This window comes from Felis catus, chromosome C1 (genome assembly GCF_018350175.1).
Source record: "Felis catus isolate Fca126 chromosome C1, F.catus_Fca126_mat1.0, whole genome shotgun sequence".
Taxonomy (NCBI): domain Eukaryota; kingdom Metazoa; phylum Chordata; class Mammalia; order Carnivora; family Felidae; genus Felis; species Felis catus.
The window spans coordinates 151,034,336-151,052,492 of record NC_058375.1 but is presented as its reverse complement, the minus strand read 5'-3'; the positions used below and the strand labels follow the sequence as shown (position 1 = coordinate 151,052,492).

General features: G+C 36.2%; 1 protein-coding gene across 8 annotated transcripts in view; it reads right to left on the bottom strand.

The window, feature by feature from the left end:
- Positions 1–18,157, bottom strand: part of SLC4A10 (solute carrier family 4 member 10) — a 314,478-nt gene that overhangs the window by 132,464 nt on the left and 163,857 nt on the right. For all 8 annotated transcript variants that reach the window (XM_045033870.1, XM_019838163.3, XM_019838162.3 and 5 more), the window contains exon 4: positions 5,275–5,413. Coding sequence is in view for 7 of the 8 variants with exons in the window: in XM_019838163.3 (XP_019693722.2) it covers positions 5,275–5,413 (139 nt within the window). In the remaining variant the exon portion in view is untranslated. The remainder of the gene's footprint in view (positions 1–5,274; positions 5,414–18,157) is intronic.

Here is an 18,157-nt window from a genome sequence, read left to right as displayed (position 1 = left end):
ATATTTCATAAATCATTTGATAGTTATTAGTACTGTTCATCAACTAGTTCTCCCTCTCTACCTAGTAAAGAATAGGATATCACCACCTTGCTCCCCTTTTACTGGGTGAGATGATATGACTACTGACTACCTCTGGATAATGAATTGTAAGCAGAAATTATGTGCATCACTTCCAGACTATATTTTTTGCCCATTTTTCTAATTGATTTGTGTTCATACTATTGAAATTTGGGAGTTCTTTACATATTCTACATATAATATTTTTGTCAAATATATGGTCTGCAAATATTTTCTCCTTATGTGCAGCTTGTCTTCATCCCCTTAACAGGATCTTTCATAGGACAAAATGTATTAATTTGGGTGAAGTCCAATTTATGAATATTTTCTTTTATAGATTGTGCTTTCAATATCATGTCTAGAAATTCATCATAGACGCTCTAAGTCCTCAGGTTTTTCTCCTGTTTTTTTTTCTCACATTTGTATAGCTTTATGTTTCACATTTAGATTTGTGATTTATTTTGAATTAAGTTTGTATACACTCTGAGGTTTAGATTGAAATATTATTAATTTTTAACCTATAGCTGTCTAATTATTCAAGTATGCTGTTGAAAAGACCATCCTTTTTCCATTTAATAGCTTTTGCCCCTTGTCAGAATCCAGGTAGCTATACATGGTTTGGTCTTTCTCAGTCCTCTATTCTCCTATATTTTTTTCTCTCAAATTTGTATACCTTTATGTTTTACATTTAGATTTATGTGTTCCATTGATCTATGTGTCTATCTGAAAAGAAATTTTAAAAACAAATCTATCTAAAAGGTATATTCCTTCTTTTAGAATAATTTCCTTCAAACTGGAGGCGTGGTCTTTTAGAAAAGAAGAATGGAGTCTCTGGGAATTCCAGTTTGGTAGTTAAGAAAAAAAAAATAAATGGATGGACAATTTGATATGGCCATAGATTTTATGAATATAAAATAGGAAGAAGCATAAGATACTTCCCATAAAAGAAACTCACAAGTGACAAGTGTCGAGTTTCTAAACATTTCAAGATTCAGTGCTTTAGGCCAACTCCAGAATGATGTCAAAAGCTTTAAGAACTATTTAAATAATGTTTTTTAAAAGACTATGTTAAAAATTATATTTTATATTACATACATATATTCTCTATACACACACACACACACACACACACACACACACACACACACACACACATACCCCTAAGTGTATTTCTCTTTTCTGTTTCTTTATTCCATTTTATATTTCAAAGATAGGAATTAAGAGGTCTGGGAACACACCAAATCCTGTTTAAAGATTTGTAGATTTGTAGTCAGTTGCAAAATGCCTGATTGCAGTTAATGACCTAAAGTGCTGCAATTTATTCCAGTTTTCAAATAAACTCAGCTGACATTTGTTTGAATAGCAAACTACAGCAAACAAGAGTCTCACAGGCATGAATGAGATGTAATGAACAATGAAAAAAAATCAAAATTGTAGGCCAATTGCATGACATTTTCTGTGGAGGGGGTGGACTTAAACCCTTTGAGATTATGTGATTTTCCTACAGTGTGTCTGGATCTGTTCTCATCCATGATTAACACATTGGAATCTCTTTCTACTAAACAACAATATAAAATAGGTGTTTCATGAATTCTTTGAAGATTAAGTTGATGATAATCTCTTCTGTAACACTCATATTAAAAATCTACAAAACAAAATTCTTCTGCAAATTAGAAATAGATGTTCTCCTTAGAAATTAACTCCCGTTTATTCTATTCCCGATAATTCCTTTTAACTTTCCTAAGAATTTTTATTCTCTGATTCTACGCAAATAGAAAATAAAATACCAACCAAAATTGTAGCCTGGGGAGAAGTTACGAACTCTTAAGAGAAAACATCCTCTTTTGGGTAGGGCTAAGGCTACAGATGGTGGAAGATGGACAAGGTTAGGGTGGAGGCTAGATATTAACATAACAACCATAAAGTGCCTATTTTAAGGGGAAAGGGGAAGTGAAAGATATCCAAACCTAGAAATATTAGCTATTCTTTTTTTTTTTAATTTTTTAACGTTGATTTATTTTTGAGACAGGGACAGAGCATGAACGGGGGAGGGTCAGAGAGGGAGGGAGACACAGAATCTGAAACAGGCTCCAGGCTCTGAGCAGTCAGCACAGAGCCCGACGCGGGACTTGAACTCAGGGACCTCGAGATCGTGACCTGAGCCGAAGTCGGACGCTTAACCGACTGAGCCACCCAGGTGCCCCAATATTAGCTATTCTTAATCCATATTATCTTCACATCTCATATCTCATGGAAAAATCTTGATGACTTAAACCTTTCCTAATTTTGAATATCAAATGCTTTCAGAGCATCAGTAAAATTGTTTTGATGAAATAATCCGTTTGACACTGCCATGTCTGTATCAGAGGCCAACTGCTACCCCCTGCTTTGCCTCTTCTGAGCACATTTGTGGGAAGCATTTTTAAAGGGCAACCACAGTGAGTCAAGCATGTTGTCTTCATAATTGCACATCTGTGGTATCTTTGCGGGCTTTTCTATTAATAACATTATATGTTATCTATAAGCAGGACATTGGAATTGTGCTGATTTCATTAGCCCTTGTCATATGGCTTCTTTTAGGGTTTTTAAAAGTGAACAGCTGTTTTTCACAAACATTTATTAAATAATTATGATTCAAAAATTTAGCTTCAAAATCTAAAACTTTGCTTAAGTTTTACTTGGCAACAGCAGTGGGCATGAATTATTCAAGATGTGATATGTGACAGGTGCAATGTGCTGATAAAATATCCTTTTTATTTCTACTATTAGGGTAGAAAATTATTAATCCCCCCAGAATACTAATCAAAAGAAAGAAGGGCTTCAAATATTTATGCTAATGACTTATTAGAATTAAATTGCATTTTGAAAATTAGATGGAATCCTAAATTAACTAAAATTAGTCCTTTTAGATGAACTAGGGCAACCAGAACAAAATTACTTCTGTTACTTTAAAACCCACTACATTTCTAAGCCCTCAATAAATACACTCTGTACTTCCCTGATGTATTGTGTCTCCGCCAAAATTCATCTACCCTCCTCTTCAATGTCTGTTGCTATTTTGATTGCTCATCAGATGTCTCCTTGAACCTCAAATAGCTGCACCATACGTAAGGTTCTAGAAGGATAGCTAAGAACACAGGTCCTACTGAATAACATTAGAGAATACTAATAATTAACTGGATCAACTCTTTTGTTCTTTATCCATGAACAACAATACATTTTGGTGGTTTAGGATAAACATGTTGTTCAGGTTAATCCACGAGAGTAAAAGGAACAGATCACTATTTTATCTGGAAGGTGAAAAATCACCAATCATTTTAAGAATAAGCGAGTTACTCCTGACAAAACACACATTCCAATCTTACTTCTCAGCTCTATCATGTAGGATGAGAGTAAAGAAAATATAAAAGAAATGCTTCCAAAAAGTACTTCCCAGCAACAAGGAGACTCAAACTAACAACAGCTTCCTAGTCATCATACCCAATAGATCGCCCTTCTTCCTGCCATCCAGGAATAGCTAGCATTTCTTATAACCAGGTCAAGACAGATGTGTCTAGCCTTAAACAGGGAGGTTTGCATTTTATTTTATATATTTTAACATTTATTTACTTTTTAGAGAGAGAGCTAGAATGTGAGCAGGGGAGGGACAGAGAGAGAGGGAGACACAGAATCTGAAGCAGGCTCCAGGCTCTGGGCTGTCAGCACAGAGCCCGATGTGGGGCTCGAACACACGAACTGTGAGATTATGACCTGAGCCACAGTCAGATGACTGAGCCACCCAGGTACCTCCACATTTTAAATTCCTTTTCAACAACTCTTTAGTCATGAGAGAGTAAAATTTATAATGCTAATTGGTGCATAAGATTATCATATATTGTTTTTCTGTCATCAAATAACAAAGATGAGCATTCATATTATATATTTGAAAAAGTCCAAAGCACTTAGTTTTTGATGCAGTTGGAAGAAAACAATAAGATGGATGGTTTTTAATCTTAAAATTTACCATGTCATATAAAAACTACTTCAAATTTAGTCCTATATTTAAAATATATAATAAAGCTTCAGAAAGAAAATGATTACATGATTTTTTTCATTAAAAAAGGTAATTCATACAGAATAACATACCACTAAACATTAAAAAAGGCAAATAAATAATACAATGGTTTGACATAAAATATGAACAGTTAGCTCACAGGAAAAAAATTAAAACATATGCAAAGATGTTCCATTTCACCAATAATTCTAAAAATGTAAATTAAAACAAGATTTGTTTTTCGTCTATAAAATTAGCAAAAAAAAAATCTAAAAGTTTAATGATTTACTCCAGCAAGGGTTTGAGGGAAATAAGCACTCTCATACACCGTTCATAAAAGTATGAATTACCAAAACATTTTATAAAGTCAATTTTACAATCTCTATCAAAATTTAAAAGCCTGCTGTTCTTGGTACATAAGTTCCACTGCTAGAAATTCACCTTACTTAGGGGTGCCTGGGTGGCTTTGATGGTTAAGCGTCCAACACTTGGCTTCCGCTCAGAACATGATCTCAAGATTAGTGAGTTGGAGCCCAGCATCAGGCTCTGCACTGACAGTGTGGAGCCTGCTTGGGATTCTTTCTCTTCCTCTCTCTCTGCCCCTCCCCTGTTCATGCGCTCTCTCTCTCTCTCTCTCTCTCTCTCCAAATAAATAAATACACTTTTCAAATAAAATTGTAAAAAGTTATTTTGAAAAAACACCTATGTTGAAATGTACACATATCCTAGAAACACATTACAAAATATTTTTATCCTCACCAAATAGTACATAAATCCAGTATACCTACAGCCTCTTAGAATGCTTTCCCTTTCTTTTAAAAAAAAAAAAAGCCCCACACTGAAATTATCATATAATATGCCTAGTTTGGGCACAGGCCAGCAGTTGAAAAGATAGAAATAAATTACTTTTAGATTCTTATTGTTTTCCTGATGACACACAAATTATGCTGCTGTTTATCTTTCAGGCTGCAGCTGTTGCTGGCTCTGCATCACTGTTTACTATAATTGCTGTCTTCAGATCTCATTCTGACCCATATCCCATTATAGGATATGCCCAGGCCAGATGAGCCATTTCAGAAATCGACAGCACTCACGAATGTTTGCAAAACCGTGGCTTTACAAATCTCTTTTCCAATAGCATGAAAATTATTTCCTATACCTTCCCACTCAGCAAAAATCCTCACCTGGCTGTTTCTCGCCATTCAGCATCCTCACCTTCACGCCAGCAAATCTCATCCAGTTCTGTGAAAAGGTCATGAGGAATGTGTTCCTCATCATCATCCTCAGTTCCAAGAATAAACTGTACTCGTTGTGATGGTGTGTCTAGAGAAAACCAGAGACGTGAGTATGCATTACCATGACTTCAAGCTTAAAATTTCCTGGTCACCCAACTCCAACACGACTCCAGACTCACACCTCCCTGCCCGCCCCCTGCAACACTCATCCATGGTAGATTTGGTAAATTAAAACTAAATTTAGCATTACCTGAAGTCTAGTATAATTTGGGAGCAAAAATATGTAAAATGTAGATGCATTATATATATATATATATATACACATATATATATATACATATATATTCAAAATAATATTAAATGTTATGATTATTTTTGGATTGTTTACAGCATTAATCATAGAAACTATTTCTATATTTCCCTCACACACACATACATGCATTTTCTCTCATCATATATGCTATACTTTATGGGAATATTTAGAACAGGCTATGATAAAATTCACTTATACTAAAACTATGCTGAATGTAATTCACCATGAACTCCTTTGTGAGGCTCTTTTTTAGTCACACCTTTGTCCCTTTCCGAACCCTGACAACCACTAATCTGGTCTCCACTGCTATGGTTTTACCATTTCCAGAATGCTATCTAAACAGAAACTAAATCCAAAATCATCCGAGTGCGATATCATCTACTGGTGGTGTTTGCTTAAACATTCGAAGATCTCTCAACCATGACTACGGTGCGAGTCACCACGTTCTTGGTAGGGGAGTAAAATAATGCGTGGTTTGGACACAAGACACACAGTCTCAAAGGTGTACATGGTGTTCCCGGAAAGAACATGTTGTTCACAATTTGAGGGTCTCTGGAGAAGGGACCTACATCATTTGGCAAACGTAGATTGACAGTGTTTTCTACAAGGCTTCCAGTCCTGCTAGTTGGCCTTAGAGTTTCCACTTCGGTTAAGATAACTGGATCTAGACCCTGTTTCTAGACGCACTGCATGAGGACAGTTAGTCCAATCTGATCTGTTTGCCCACGCTACCCACGAAGTGGCATTTACTCATTCCACTGTGCGACCGCTACAGAAAAGGGGGTAGGGAAGACACCCAAAGGTGTTATTAGGGTTTTTGTGTGGGAGATGAAGGCACTGAGAACATCCTTGCATTTCTGATAAACTTCTTAAGCTCAAAAGCAATGATAATACAAACAATGGGCAGAGTCACCTAGCAGAGAATGGCAGGACAACAGTCAATTATATTTATGGATCTTGTCACAGATTGAGAGAGACACATGAAGGTATCTTTCTTTATGAGGAATACTCCAGGAGAAGTTCTGGAAGATCATTAAATTCACTTCCACGCGGTACCATTAAACGTGTTCATCTCCAGAAGCTATACCTTCACCTTCTTTCCACCCTACTCACACCCAGACCTTTTGTTGGAAAGGGTAAGAAGTAAAAATGAAAAGGGAATTTTCACAAAATTTATAAAAATTTATGCCTTCCACTTGAATTCATTTGGGCCACTGCAGGGAGACTTGGCAAGCAGTATACTCAACCAAGTGGTGATTATACTTATTATTTAGGACCGTGTCAAACCGACAAGAATATCTAAGTGCCTAAACCAGAATTAAGTGTTGAATTCCCGAGGCCCCCTGTTAGCTGGACTACCACTCAGAGAGTGTACCAATCAGGATGGACTAAGGTTGCTATAAGGGAAAAGGGATGGTATATCACATCCAGAAATGGTCTTGGTGGAATCTTGGATAGTCAAAGCAAGGTTATTAATCCCTTTCTTCCTGATCACTATCCACAAAGTGGCTGAGAGTAAATTATCCCTTTCTGGGGGGAGCCACATTCAGTGACCAAACTGCCTTCGCTAATATGTAGTATGTGGACTAGGAGGAAAGGAGGAAGGCAGAGTCAGAAGTCTTTTCATTTTGATTTTTGAAGATGTCCTTCCAACATTTAACAATAACAGATGCCGGTGGGTAATAGGGACTGTGGAAGGTCCACTGGATTTTTGAGTGAATTTGGGGATAGCATATTATCTAACTTCAAATGATTCAAAAAGCTGAAAACATAACACAGTTTAGTTTCAAGGGTCACAATGGCGTATCTAGAATCAACTGATCAGAGTGGAAGAGCAACACGATAACCTCAGATTAGAGACATCTGCTGACCTCTTATCAAGATAACATCTGCTAAATTCTAGCCCGGTTTCCATGTAAGGGCTACAGGACTTTCCCAGGGCTGCAGGCTGACTACAAGAATTTACCTAAAATTCTTTGGTGAGTGTTTCATTCTTTAGCAGGTCATTTATATCAGCATGATAAACCCAATCCAGTATGGTAGGAGTCCAATATTAATTGGTGCCTAATCTGTGGTTTCCCCTTGAATTTGTCTCTTTTAGAGAAATCTTCATGACAGGGTCAAAGCTCTCTTGTAGCAGACAAGATCTACTGCAGAAAATTCCAAGAACTCTTACTTCCATCTCCAAATGATCTGAAGTTGGCATGGCAGACCGTAAGAGGAATCTGAGCTAAACAACAGCTCAACTATTGCCATTCTCCTGTAACCAGCATTGCACGACCCACTTTACCCATTTCCCAAGAAAGCCAGCCAACATTCTCATGATTTGCCTGATTTGTGTACATAGGGCTGATGAATTTCCCTCTCATGCTCAGTGTAAGTACATATCTCTGAAACTATTGTCTGAAAGGAAATGCAAATTTGTTGTGCCAATTGTCACAATTGGACGAACCTGAGACTGACTAGAAGATTGTCAAGGAAGTCCCCTTGCCTAAAAGAGGGTTGGTACCAACCATTTAGGCAGCTGTTTTAAAATTTATTCCCTGGTTCTCAGCCTACAACTATCCTCTCACACTGCCCCAATTCCTCCTTTAAACAGGCAATAAAGTAAAGGAATATTTATTGCTCCACTGATTTACAATTTGATCAGCAAGTTTGCTACCAATCCCAATGGACTTCTCTCAATCCATTAGTCATCCCATGAATCAGCTCTGATGCCCTCCTCCTTCATCCTCCAAACATCCATGTCTCTGTCAGCATCCCTTCCTCATTGCCAAAACTGTCAAGAACTGTGAAGGGTGTTAGCATTTACCCTGACATTTTATGGATGCTGGCAAAAGACAGGAGACTCCTAGAGACAAAACATAGTTTATCACTCACAACAATAGCATTCATCAGATGAAAATCATTTGTACTGGTACTCCAACCACAATTCCCACAGGAGAATGTGCAAAGAGCCAAGAGATGCTGCATAAACAATGGGTTGTGTTATAAGAGGGGGCCAATGTTATGGGACCCAACTCTTTCCTAAGGGACAGTAAGCCTCCCTGACCTCTGTCTCATAGGAAGACATAATGTTTACTAAACTATACAGTAAACAGAGATACTATCTCTATCTTCCAAGTCTGTTCACTATACTGACATCCTTGAAAAGAAAGGCACAAAGGCAGTCAATGCCTCTGCTCACAAGATATAAAGGAACATGGCTACGAATATGGTTGTGGGGAGACAATTCTCCAAGGATCTGTCACTCTCAGAAAACATCTTTGGAGTCTGTGTTGCTAAATTGAAACTAGCCCTTATAAACCTTCTTACCATCTTTATACCTCTTAATATTCCCAACTTTATTTATCCATTCTTTAATTTACTCTCTAAGGATTATATATATATAAAAAAAGGATGCCTAGGGATTTTGCCTTCATCATTTCCTCTTTGGTTTATATTTTTAAAAGATTATCTGATTATTTACCTAGAGATCTTTACTAGGTTGCTGGACACAAAATCAAAATATAAAAACCACTCTATTCCTACATTGCAGTAAAAATTATTTAAAAATCTAGTAGAAAAAAATTCCATTTACTTTAGAAGCAAAAATACAAGGCTATCTAGGAATGAATTAAAAAATATGTAATACATTCATAATGAAAACTATAAAACTTTATTAAATGATATAAAAGTAGACCTAAATAAATGAATGAATATATACTAATGAGAAGCCCCAATAGTGGAAAACTGTCTCATAAATTCAATGTTATTCCAACAAAACATTTGGTATTTTCAAATATTTTTGTAAAACACAAAAGAACAAGTAAATCTGTAACAAACGCATAGTAATTACTGAATTCTATAATATTAAATATTTCACTTGTGAAAGTAAACCAATTAATCAGTTATTTAAAAGATTAGGTTACAATGATCACAATTGAGAGGATTTCAGAAGTCAAAAGTGAAAATATACATATAATACAAAACATAGCATCATACTTTCTGAGTAATAAATAAATGTTTGTGGTGAGGAATTGCCTATCTCATTAGCTTTGTCTTCTGCCACTCTTTCCCTTGTCATTCCATTCAGAGTACATTAGCTTTCTTTCAGATTCTTAAAAATACCATGCTCCTTTCCATGACAGAGTCATTGTACACACTGTTTCCTCTAGCTCTCCTATGTATCATTCAGCATCTACTTCGATGTGATATACTTCAGCAAGCCTACCTAAACAGCTTTGCAAAATACACGCAGAAACACGCATATAAGCACATTCATATGCAAACAATTAAGTTAGGCATCTGTTTTCCGAATTCATAGCACACATATTCATAGTACATAGCAAGTGTACTTCTAGTTACACTTATCTTGATCGTAATTTTAAATGTGTTGCACAATAATAAATTAAATATTTTAAATTGTCAAAATTAGTCTCTTGGAAAAAAGTAGGAACAAGTCCTAAGAGAGAAAATTATGCATGCAAAAATGCTTTTCAAACTATAAAGCATTATATGAGTATTATTGATGATGATTGATGCTAGTGGTGTGTTATAATGATAATATAGGTCTATCAAAATAGATTTGGAGTTTAAAACAGGAAGAATGAGAAAATAGTAGTGCCATTGATTAAAAGAGTTATAACATGGATGGACCTTGAACGCATTATGCTAAGTGAAATAAGTCAGAGACAGAAAAGATAAATCCTGTATGCTCTCACTTGTGGAATCAAAACAACACACACACACACACACACACACACACACACAAAGAGATTTGTGGTTACCAGGGGCAGGGGGGGTGGGGACTAGGGGAACTGGAAGAAGGTGGTTGAAAGGTATAAACTTCCAGTTATAAGATGAATAAGTACCAGGCATGTAATGTACAACATGATGACTATAGTTAACACTCCTGTATGATGTTTAGGAAAGTTGTTATGAGAGTAGATCCTAAGTGTTCTTAGCACAAGGGGAATTTTTTTTTTCTCTTTTTATTGTTATCTGCATGAGATGATGCAGGGTGGGTGTTGATTAACCTATGGTGGTAATCATTTCACAATATATGTAAATCAAACCATCATGTTATATACATTAAACTTACACAGTGATGTATGTCAATTATTTCTAAAAAACAAAAACAGGGAAAAAGAGGGTTGTCAAAATGAGAACCTGTATTACAAGCGGAGAGCTCAAAAAAAAAAAAAACTTTCAGATACGCTGAATTTGAAGGGACTCTGGGACAAACATACAAAGATGGTCATAGGGCAGTTGGAGGTTTGATTGTGGAAAAAAGGGCAGGGTCAGTGGTAGAGACATGGGTGGCATTCAACCAGAGAAGTCATATGATTATAATGAATGAGTACTCAAAAATGAAAGAAGAGTAGGGACAGAAAGAGACTCAACATCAGGGGAGTAATCAGCTTAAAAGTTTGGAAGAAGGAAAAGGAGTTAACAAAAGAATCAGAAAAGGAATAGACAGATATGTAAAAGAATTGACACATTAAGCAAATATATTTAATGGATACCTTCCACAGGTCAGGTACTATTTAAGGAGTGAATTACACTGATATAAACAGAAAAAAAATCTCTGCCCTAATAGAGAGTAGAGCTGATGGAGAGATAATATAACATAAGCCATGTTTGAAGAGGATTTCAAAAGAATAAGAAGTCAATAATGTCAGATGCTATAGAATCAATGATGAGAACTAAGTAGCAGCTACAGGATTTGGCTAGTTGAATGTTCAATAGCACTGCAATTCCAGAGAACATATATTATCAGAAATAAACAGGTTGTTTCCATTTGGAATAGAGATTATATTTTCAACAAATGGTTAGTTAAGGAAATCAAACTTACATAGTTACACTTCCAGAGGAAAACCACTAATAGAATAGTAATTGTAAACAAGCAAGTTCCCTAGCAAAGTTTCATCTTTTTATTATTATCTATGTTACTTACATTGTTTTAATTACTGACATATTAATACCAGGTTCTAAAGTACAGTTTTCCTAATAATGAATGAAAATATTCTCCTTTCTGTAGGCTTTGTTTCCAAGTTCACTATTTCTCAGGCACTTTCTGGAGAATAGTCAACAGATATGTCAAGAAATGTATTTTTCATAACAATATAACAAGTAAAATGACAGAAGTGAATTGTAAAATTTGCATTTTACATACATGACCTTAATGTCATGAAGACTGCAAGCCTCTTGCACTATGACATTTAGCTCAAGGGAGCAGATTCACAATATGAAATGTTTACCATTATGCATTTCTGAATTACTTTATCCTTGTTTTTTCCTCTTTATCCTTGTGTACTTTAGGTAAATCAATATTCAGATAATCTATCTTATGAAATTATGAAATAATGACCACTTTGATGGTTCTGTTTCAAATTCATGTCCAGTCTCTGCAGATCAATATTTTCCTTCATTTGAACTTTAAAATTTTGCTCATGTTTTTTAATATTACATACAGTCTGCTCATTTAGATTCCTACATTTACTTTATTTACATAATTGAAATAATGTATTTATTGCTATTAATGATAATTCGCTCATTCTGTTATAGGGTAACAGATTAATAATATTTCAGCTGAAGCACCAAGAGCCAATATGTATTTCTCTCCAAAGAGGATATAATACATGCAGATTTATAAACCATGTTCCTGAAAACCTACTTATCTAAGTCCTCACCCACAGTAAGGCTATAAAAGGTCGTAAGTTGAAAACAGTAGACACGTTTTGGAGAGGACTTTTTCAGAGAAAGCTGTAATGTGAGTTCCAAGTCTCCTTGCTCCCCTACAAAGGCAGGGAAGAGGGGTGTCTACCCCTTCCTTGAGCAAAGTGAGTAGACCTCCAAGGGCATCAGAAGGGCTTGATACATCCCCTGCAATGAACTGGGGTGTGATTTCTGCCTGAGAAACACAGTCTGCCTAGCTGCTGATGGCTGAGATTGCTGCTTTAGTAACATACTCTTCCAGTATTATCAAGGCAATGGGAGTACGTATATTTTCTGTGAATCATATATGGGCCACACATGAGAGACAGAGAGACAGAAGGAGAGAGAGAGAGAATGTGGAATGTGGACTTATCTTCGATCCTGTCCAAGAGGCTGCCATGAAGCAGAGACAAGACTTTAGCAGAGAGAATCTGTTACTATGGCTGAATGCCCAGGGGATTAGGAGGAATAAGCAATAAGGCAGAAGAGAGTGCAGGTGAGAGACCCTCCAGGGGACAATGAGTAAATTCAAATCCTTATTAAGCCTAGAGTGTGTGAAATCAGCTTGCAATAGTACGAGTGAGTTAAGTAAGAACTTTCCTGCCCAACCCCCTTAGGTTTTCTCATTTCCTATGATACAAATCTGAAAGGATCAGAAACCAAAGTCAGGACTATGAATGAACATCTGAAAGAAGAAGTTCAAGGTAGGAGAAAAGAAAAAAGCAAGTACGTCCTCTTTCCTCAACTGCAGCAAGCCTGGGCAAGACAAGGGGGAAAAGCCTTAGGGTTAAAGCAAGTTCAAATTTTTCACTATTACATGAGACTAAATATTTTAATTACTGATTAGAGGACTTTGAGTTACCTAAAAGTGACTAGAAAAGCTGAGAAGTCCACCAGAGTTTTCACTGGAGAGCAGAATAACAATCAGACCCACTGAATTAATATAAAGAGATGGTGCAAGATAGAAGCACTTTATGATTAAATCTGACATGTAGTATTCATTCAATGTAACAGTTACAAAAATCATACAAATGATCATACTTCTTTCATATTCATAAATGGGTCATTAACCTTTAAACCCTGTGTTTTACTGACACAGTTGACTACGTTGAGATTATAAAGAGAGAGAAAAAAAACAAAACAGATTTTTAATTTATTAGTATCTTCTATGGGCCAGCCATTTTCATTTACTATCTCTTCTATGTCTTACAATAACCCAGTTGAAAGGGCACTGGTATTAATCAGTCTTAAAATACAGCACAGGGGTGCCTGGGTGGCTCAGTCAGTTAAGCGTCCAACTTTGGTTCATGTCATGATCTCACAGTTCAAGTCCTGCATTGGGCTCTGTGCTGACAGCTCAGAACCTCAAGCCTGCTTCAGATTCTGTCTCTCTCTCTTTCTGTCTGTCTGTCTGTCTCTCTTTCTCTCCCCTCCCCCACTCACCCTCTGTCTCTGTCTCTCAAAAAATGAGTAAACATTAATAAAATTTTAAAAATAATCAGTGCAAATAATGAAGGAGGTTGAAAACCGGAGCATTAACGTTCATGAATAGGAGGATTCAATATTGTCAAGATGTCAGTTCTTCCCAACATGATCGATACCTTCAATGCAATCCCAATTGAAATCCCAGAAAGCTATTTTATGGACATCATCAAACTGATTCTAAAGTTTATATGAAGAGGCAAATGATATTAGCCAACATAACATTGAAAAATAAGAATAGTTGGAGGATTGACGCTACCTGACTTCCATGCTTACAAGGAAGCGACAGTAATCAGACAGTGTGACATTGGCAAAAGAATAGACAAATAGATCAATGGAAAAGAATAGAGAGCCCAGTGATAAACCCCCATATATATAGTCAACTAATCTTTGACAAAAAAGCAAAGGCAATATAATTGAGCAAAGATAGCCTCTTCAACAAATGGTTGCTAGCACAACTGGATATCGCATGCAAAAACATGAATCTAGACATAGACCTTATGTCCTTCATAAAAATTAACTAAAAATGGATCATATTCCTAAATGTAAAACACAAATCTGTAAAATTCCTAGAAGATAACACAGGAGAAAACCTAGATGACGTCTGGTGTGATGGTGCCTTTTTAAGTTACAACACCAAAGACTATTCATGAAATAAAGAAATGATAAGCTGGAATTCATTAAAATTAAAAATTGCCAGCTTTGTAGGAGAGGCTAAAGTCTGGGATTGTGATGGCTCCCGCTTTGGTTTTCTTCAACATTACTTTGGCTCTTTGGGGTCTTTTATGGTTCCATACAAATTTTAGAATTGTTCATTCTAGCTTTGAGAAGAATGCTGGTGCAATATTGATTGGGATTGCACTGAATGTGTAGACTGCTCAGGTAGTGTTGACATTTTAACAATATTTATTCTTCCAACCCATGAGCATGGAATGTTTTTCCATTTATTTATATCTTCTTCAATTTCCTTCATAAGCTTTCTATAGTTTTCAGCATACAGATCTTTTACATCTTTGGTTAGGTTTATTCCTAGGTATTTTATGGTTCTTGGTGCATTTGTAAATGGGATAAGTTTATTTATTTCTCTTTCTGTTGCTTCATTATTGGTGTATAAAAATGCAACCGGTTTCTGCACACTGATTTTGTACCCTGCGACTTTGCTGAATTCATGTATCAGTTCTAGCAGACTTTTTGAGGAGTCTGCTGGGTTTTCCATGTAGAGTATCATGCCCTCTGTGAAAAGTGAGTTTGACTTCATCTTTTCCAATTTTGATGTCTTTGATTTCATTTTGTTGTCTGATTCCTGATGCTAGGACTTCCAACACTGTGTTAAACAACAGCGGTGAGAGTGGACATCCCTGTCGTGTTCCTGATCTCAGAGGGAAAGCTCTCAGGTTTTCCTCATTGAAGATGATATTAGCTGTGGGCTTTTCATAAATGGTTTTTATGATATTTAAGTATGTTCCTTCTATCCCGACTTTCTTGAGGGTTTTTATTAAGAAAGGATACTGTATTTTGTCTTTTTCTGCATCGATTGACAGGATCATATGGTTCTTATCCTTTCTTTTATTAATGTGATCTATAACATTGATTTGCAAATATTGAACCAGCCCTGCAGCCCAGGAATGAATCTCACTTGATCGTGGTGAATAATTCAGTAAGTTTTGATGCTTAAGTCATAAGTATTCAGGAATACAATATGCTATTTTGCCAACTTCCTTCTTCCAGAGTAGCTTACTGGGGAGACGACCATCTCTTTCCTTCACCTCTTTTTATGTGATTTAACCAGGGGATTCTTCAGTGTGTACTTGAAGAAAATGTGTATTCTATTTTTCTTGGATGGAATGTTTTATATATATCTTTTAGAACCAAGTATTCTGAAGTATGCTTCAAGTAAAAAAAAAACTGTCCTTGTTAAAAAAAAAAAAGAAAAAAATGAATTAAATAAATAAATAAAAATTAAATTAAAAATTTCCAAAAAAATATTTAAAAATTAAATTAAATTAAAAATTTCTGCTCTATGAAAGATAATGTCAAGAGGAAAACAAGACAAGCTGCAGATTATGAGAAAATATTTGCAAAAGACACATCTGATAAAGGGCTGTGATCCAAACTATACAAAGAACATTTAAAATTAAACAATAAAAAATAAACAGCCTACTTTTTAAAATGGGCCAAAGACAGAAGACACGAACAGATATTTCTCCAAAGAAGACATCCAGATGGCCAACAGACACATGAAAAGATGTTCAACATCACTCATCATCAGGAAAATGCCAATTAAAACTATAATGAGATATCACTTCACACCTGTTAGAATGGCTAAACTAAAACACACGAGAAACAACAGGTGTTGGTGAGGATGTGGTGGAAAAAAAGAACCCTCTTACACTGTTGGTGGGAATGCAAACTGGTGCAGACACTCTGCACCTTTGGAGGTTCCTCAGAAAGTTAAAAATAGAACAACCCTATGATCCAGCAATCACTCTACTAGGCATTTACTCAAAACACACAAAAAAACACTAATTCAAAGGGATACATGAGCCCCTATGTTCATAGCAGCATCGTTTACAATAGCCAATTTATGGGAGAAGCTCAAGTATCAAACAACAGATGAATAGATAAAGAAAAAGTGATATCTCTACAATGGAATATTATTCATCGATAAAAAGGAATGAAGTCTTGCCATTTGCAATGACATGGATAAAGCTTGAAAGTATAGTGTCAAGCAAATAAGTCAGAGAAAGACAAATCCCATATGATTTCAGTCATATGTGGAATTTAAGAAACAAAACAAATGAGGAAAGGCCAAAGAGAGAGAGAGAGAGACCAAGAAACAGACTCTTAACTATGGAAAACAAACTGATATCTCCCAGAGGGGAGGCAGGTGGAGAGATGGGTGAAATAGGGGATGGGGATTAAGGAGGGTATTTGTGATGAGCACTGGGTGATGTACGGAATTGTTAAAATACTGTATCATACACTTGAAATGAATTTAACACTGTATGTTAACTTTACTGGAATTTATTTATTTTGTTTTGTTTTGTTTTTTTAATATGAAATTTATTGTTAAATTGGATTCCATACAACACCCAGTGCTCATCCCAACAAGTGCCCTCCTCAATACCCATCACCCACCCTCCCCTCCCTCCCACCCCCCATCAACCCTCAGTTTGTTCTCAGTTAAGAATCTCTTATGTTTTGGCTCCCTCCCTCTCTAACCTTTTTTTTTCCTTCCCCTCCTCCATGGTCTTCTGGTAAGTTTCTCAGGATCCACACAAGAGTGAGAACATATGGTATCTGTCTTTCTCTGTATGACTTATTTCACTTAGCATAACACTCTCCAGTTCCATCCACGTTGCTACAAAAGGCCATATTTCATTCTTTCTCATTGCCATGTAATATTCCATTGTGTATATAAACCACAATTTCTTTATCCATTCATCAGTTGATGGACATTTAGGCTCTTTCCATAATTTGGCTATTGTTGAAAGTGCTGCTGTAAACATTGGGGTACAAGTGCCCCTATGCATGAAACTTAATTAAAAAAGAATATAAATGAATGAATGAATAAATAAATAAACATAGGCAGAGACCTCAACATAAGCCTCACCAAATAAGATAAACAGATAGCAAATAAGCAGACACAAAGACTCTCCACATCATATGTCATCAGGGAAATGCAAACTAAAACAAGATACCATTATGCATCTATTAAAATGGCCAAAACACTGAATGGTGCTTGGGACCAACACCAAATGTTGGCAACAATGTAGAGCAATCAGAACTCTCACACATTGCTGGTGGGAATGCAGAATGGTGCTGCCACTTAGAAGACAGTTTGGTGGTTTCTTAGAAAACGAAACATATTTTTACCGTATTATCCAGCAATCACACTCCTTAGAATTCACTCAGAGGAAGTGGAAACACGTCCACACAAAAACCTGCACACAGATGTTTTTAGCAGCTTTGTTCATTAAGTGCCCAAACTTCGAAGAAACCAAGATGTTCCTCAGTAGGTGAATGGATAAATAAACTGTGGTACATCCAGACAATGAAATATGATTCAGTGCTAAAAAGAAATAATCTATCAAGATATGAAAAGACATGAAGGAAATGCAAATGTATATGATTAAATGAAAGATGCCCAGGGGTGCCTAGGTGGCTCAGCCAGCTGGGTGTCCAACTTCAGTTCAGATCATGATCTCACGGTCCCATGTTCAAGCCCCATAATCAGGCTCTGTGCCATCAGCTCAGAGCCTGGAGCCTGCTTAGGGTTCTGTGTCTCCCTCTCTCTCTGACCCTCCCCTGCTCATGCTGTCTGTATTTCTCTATCAA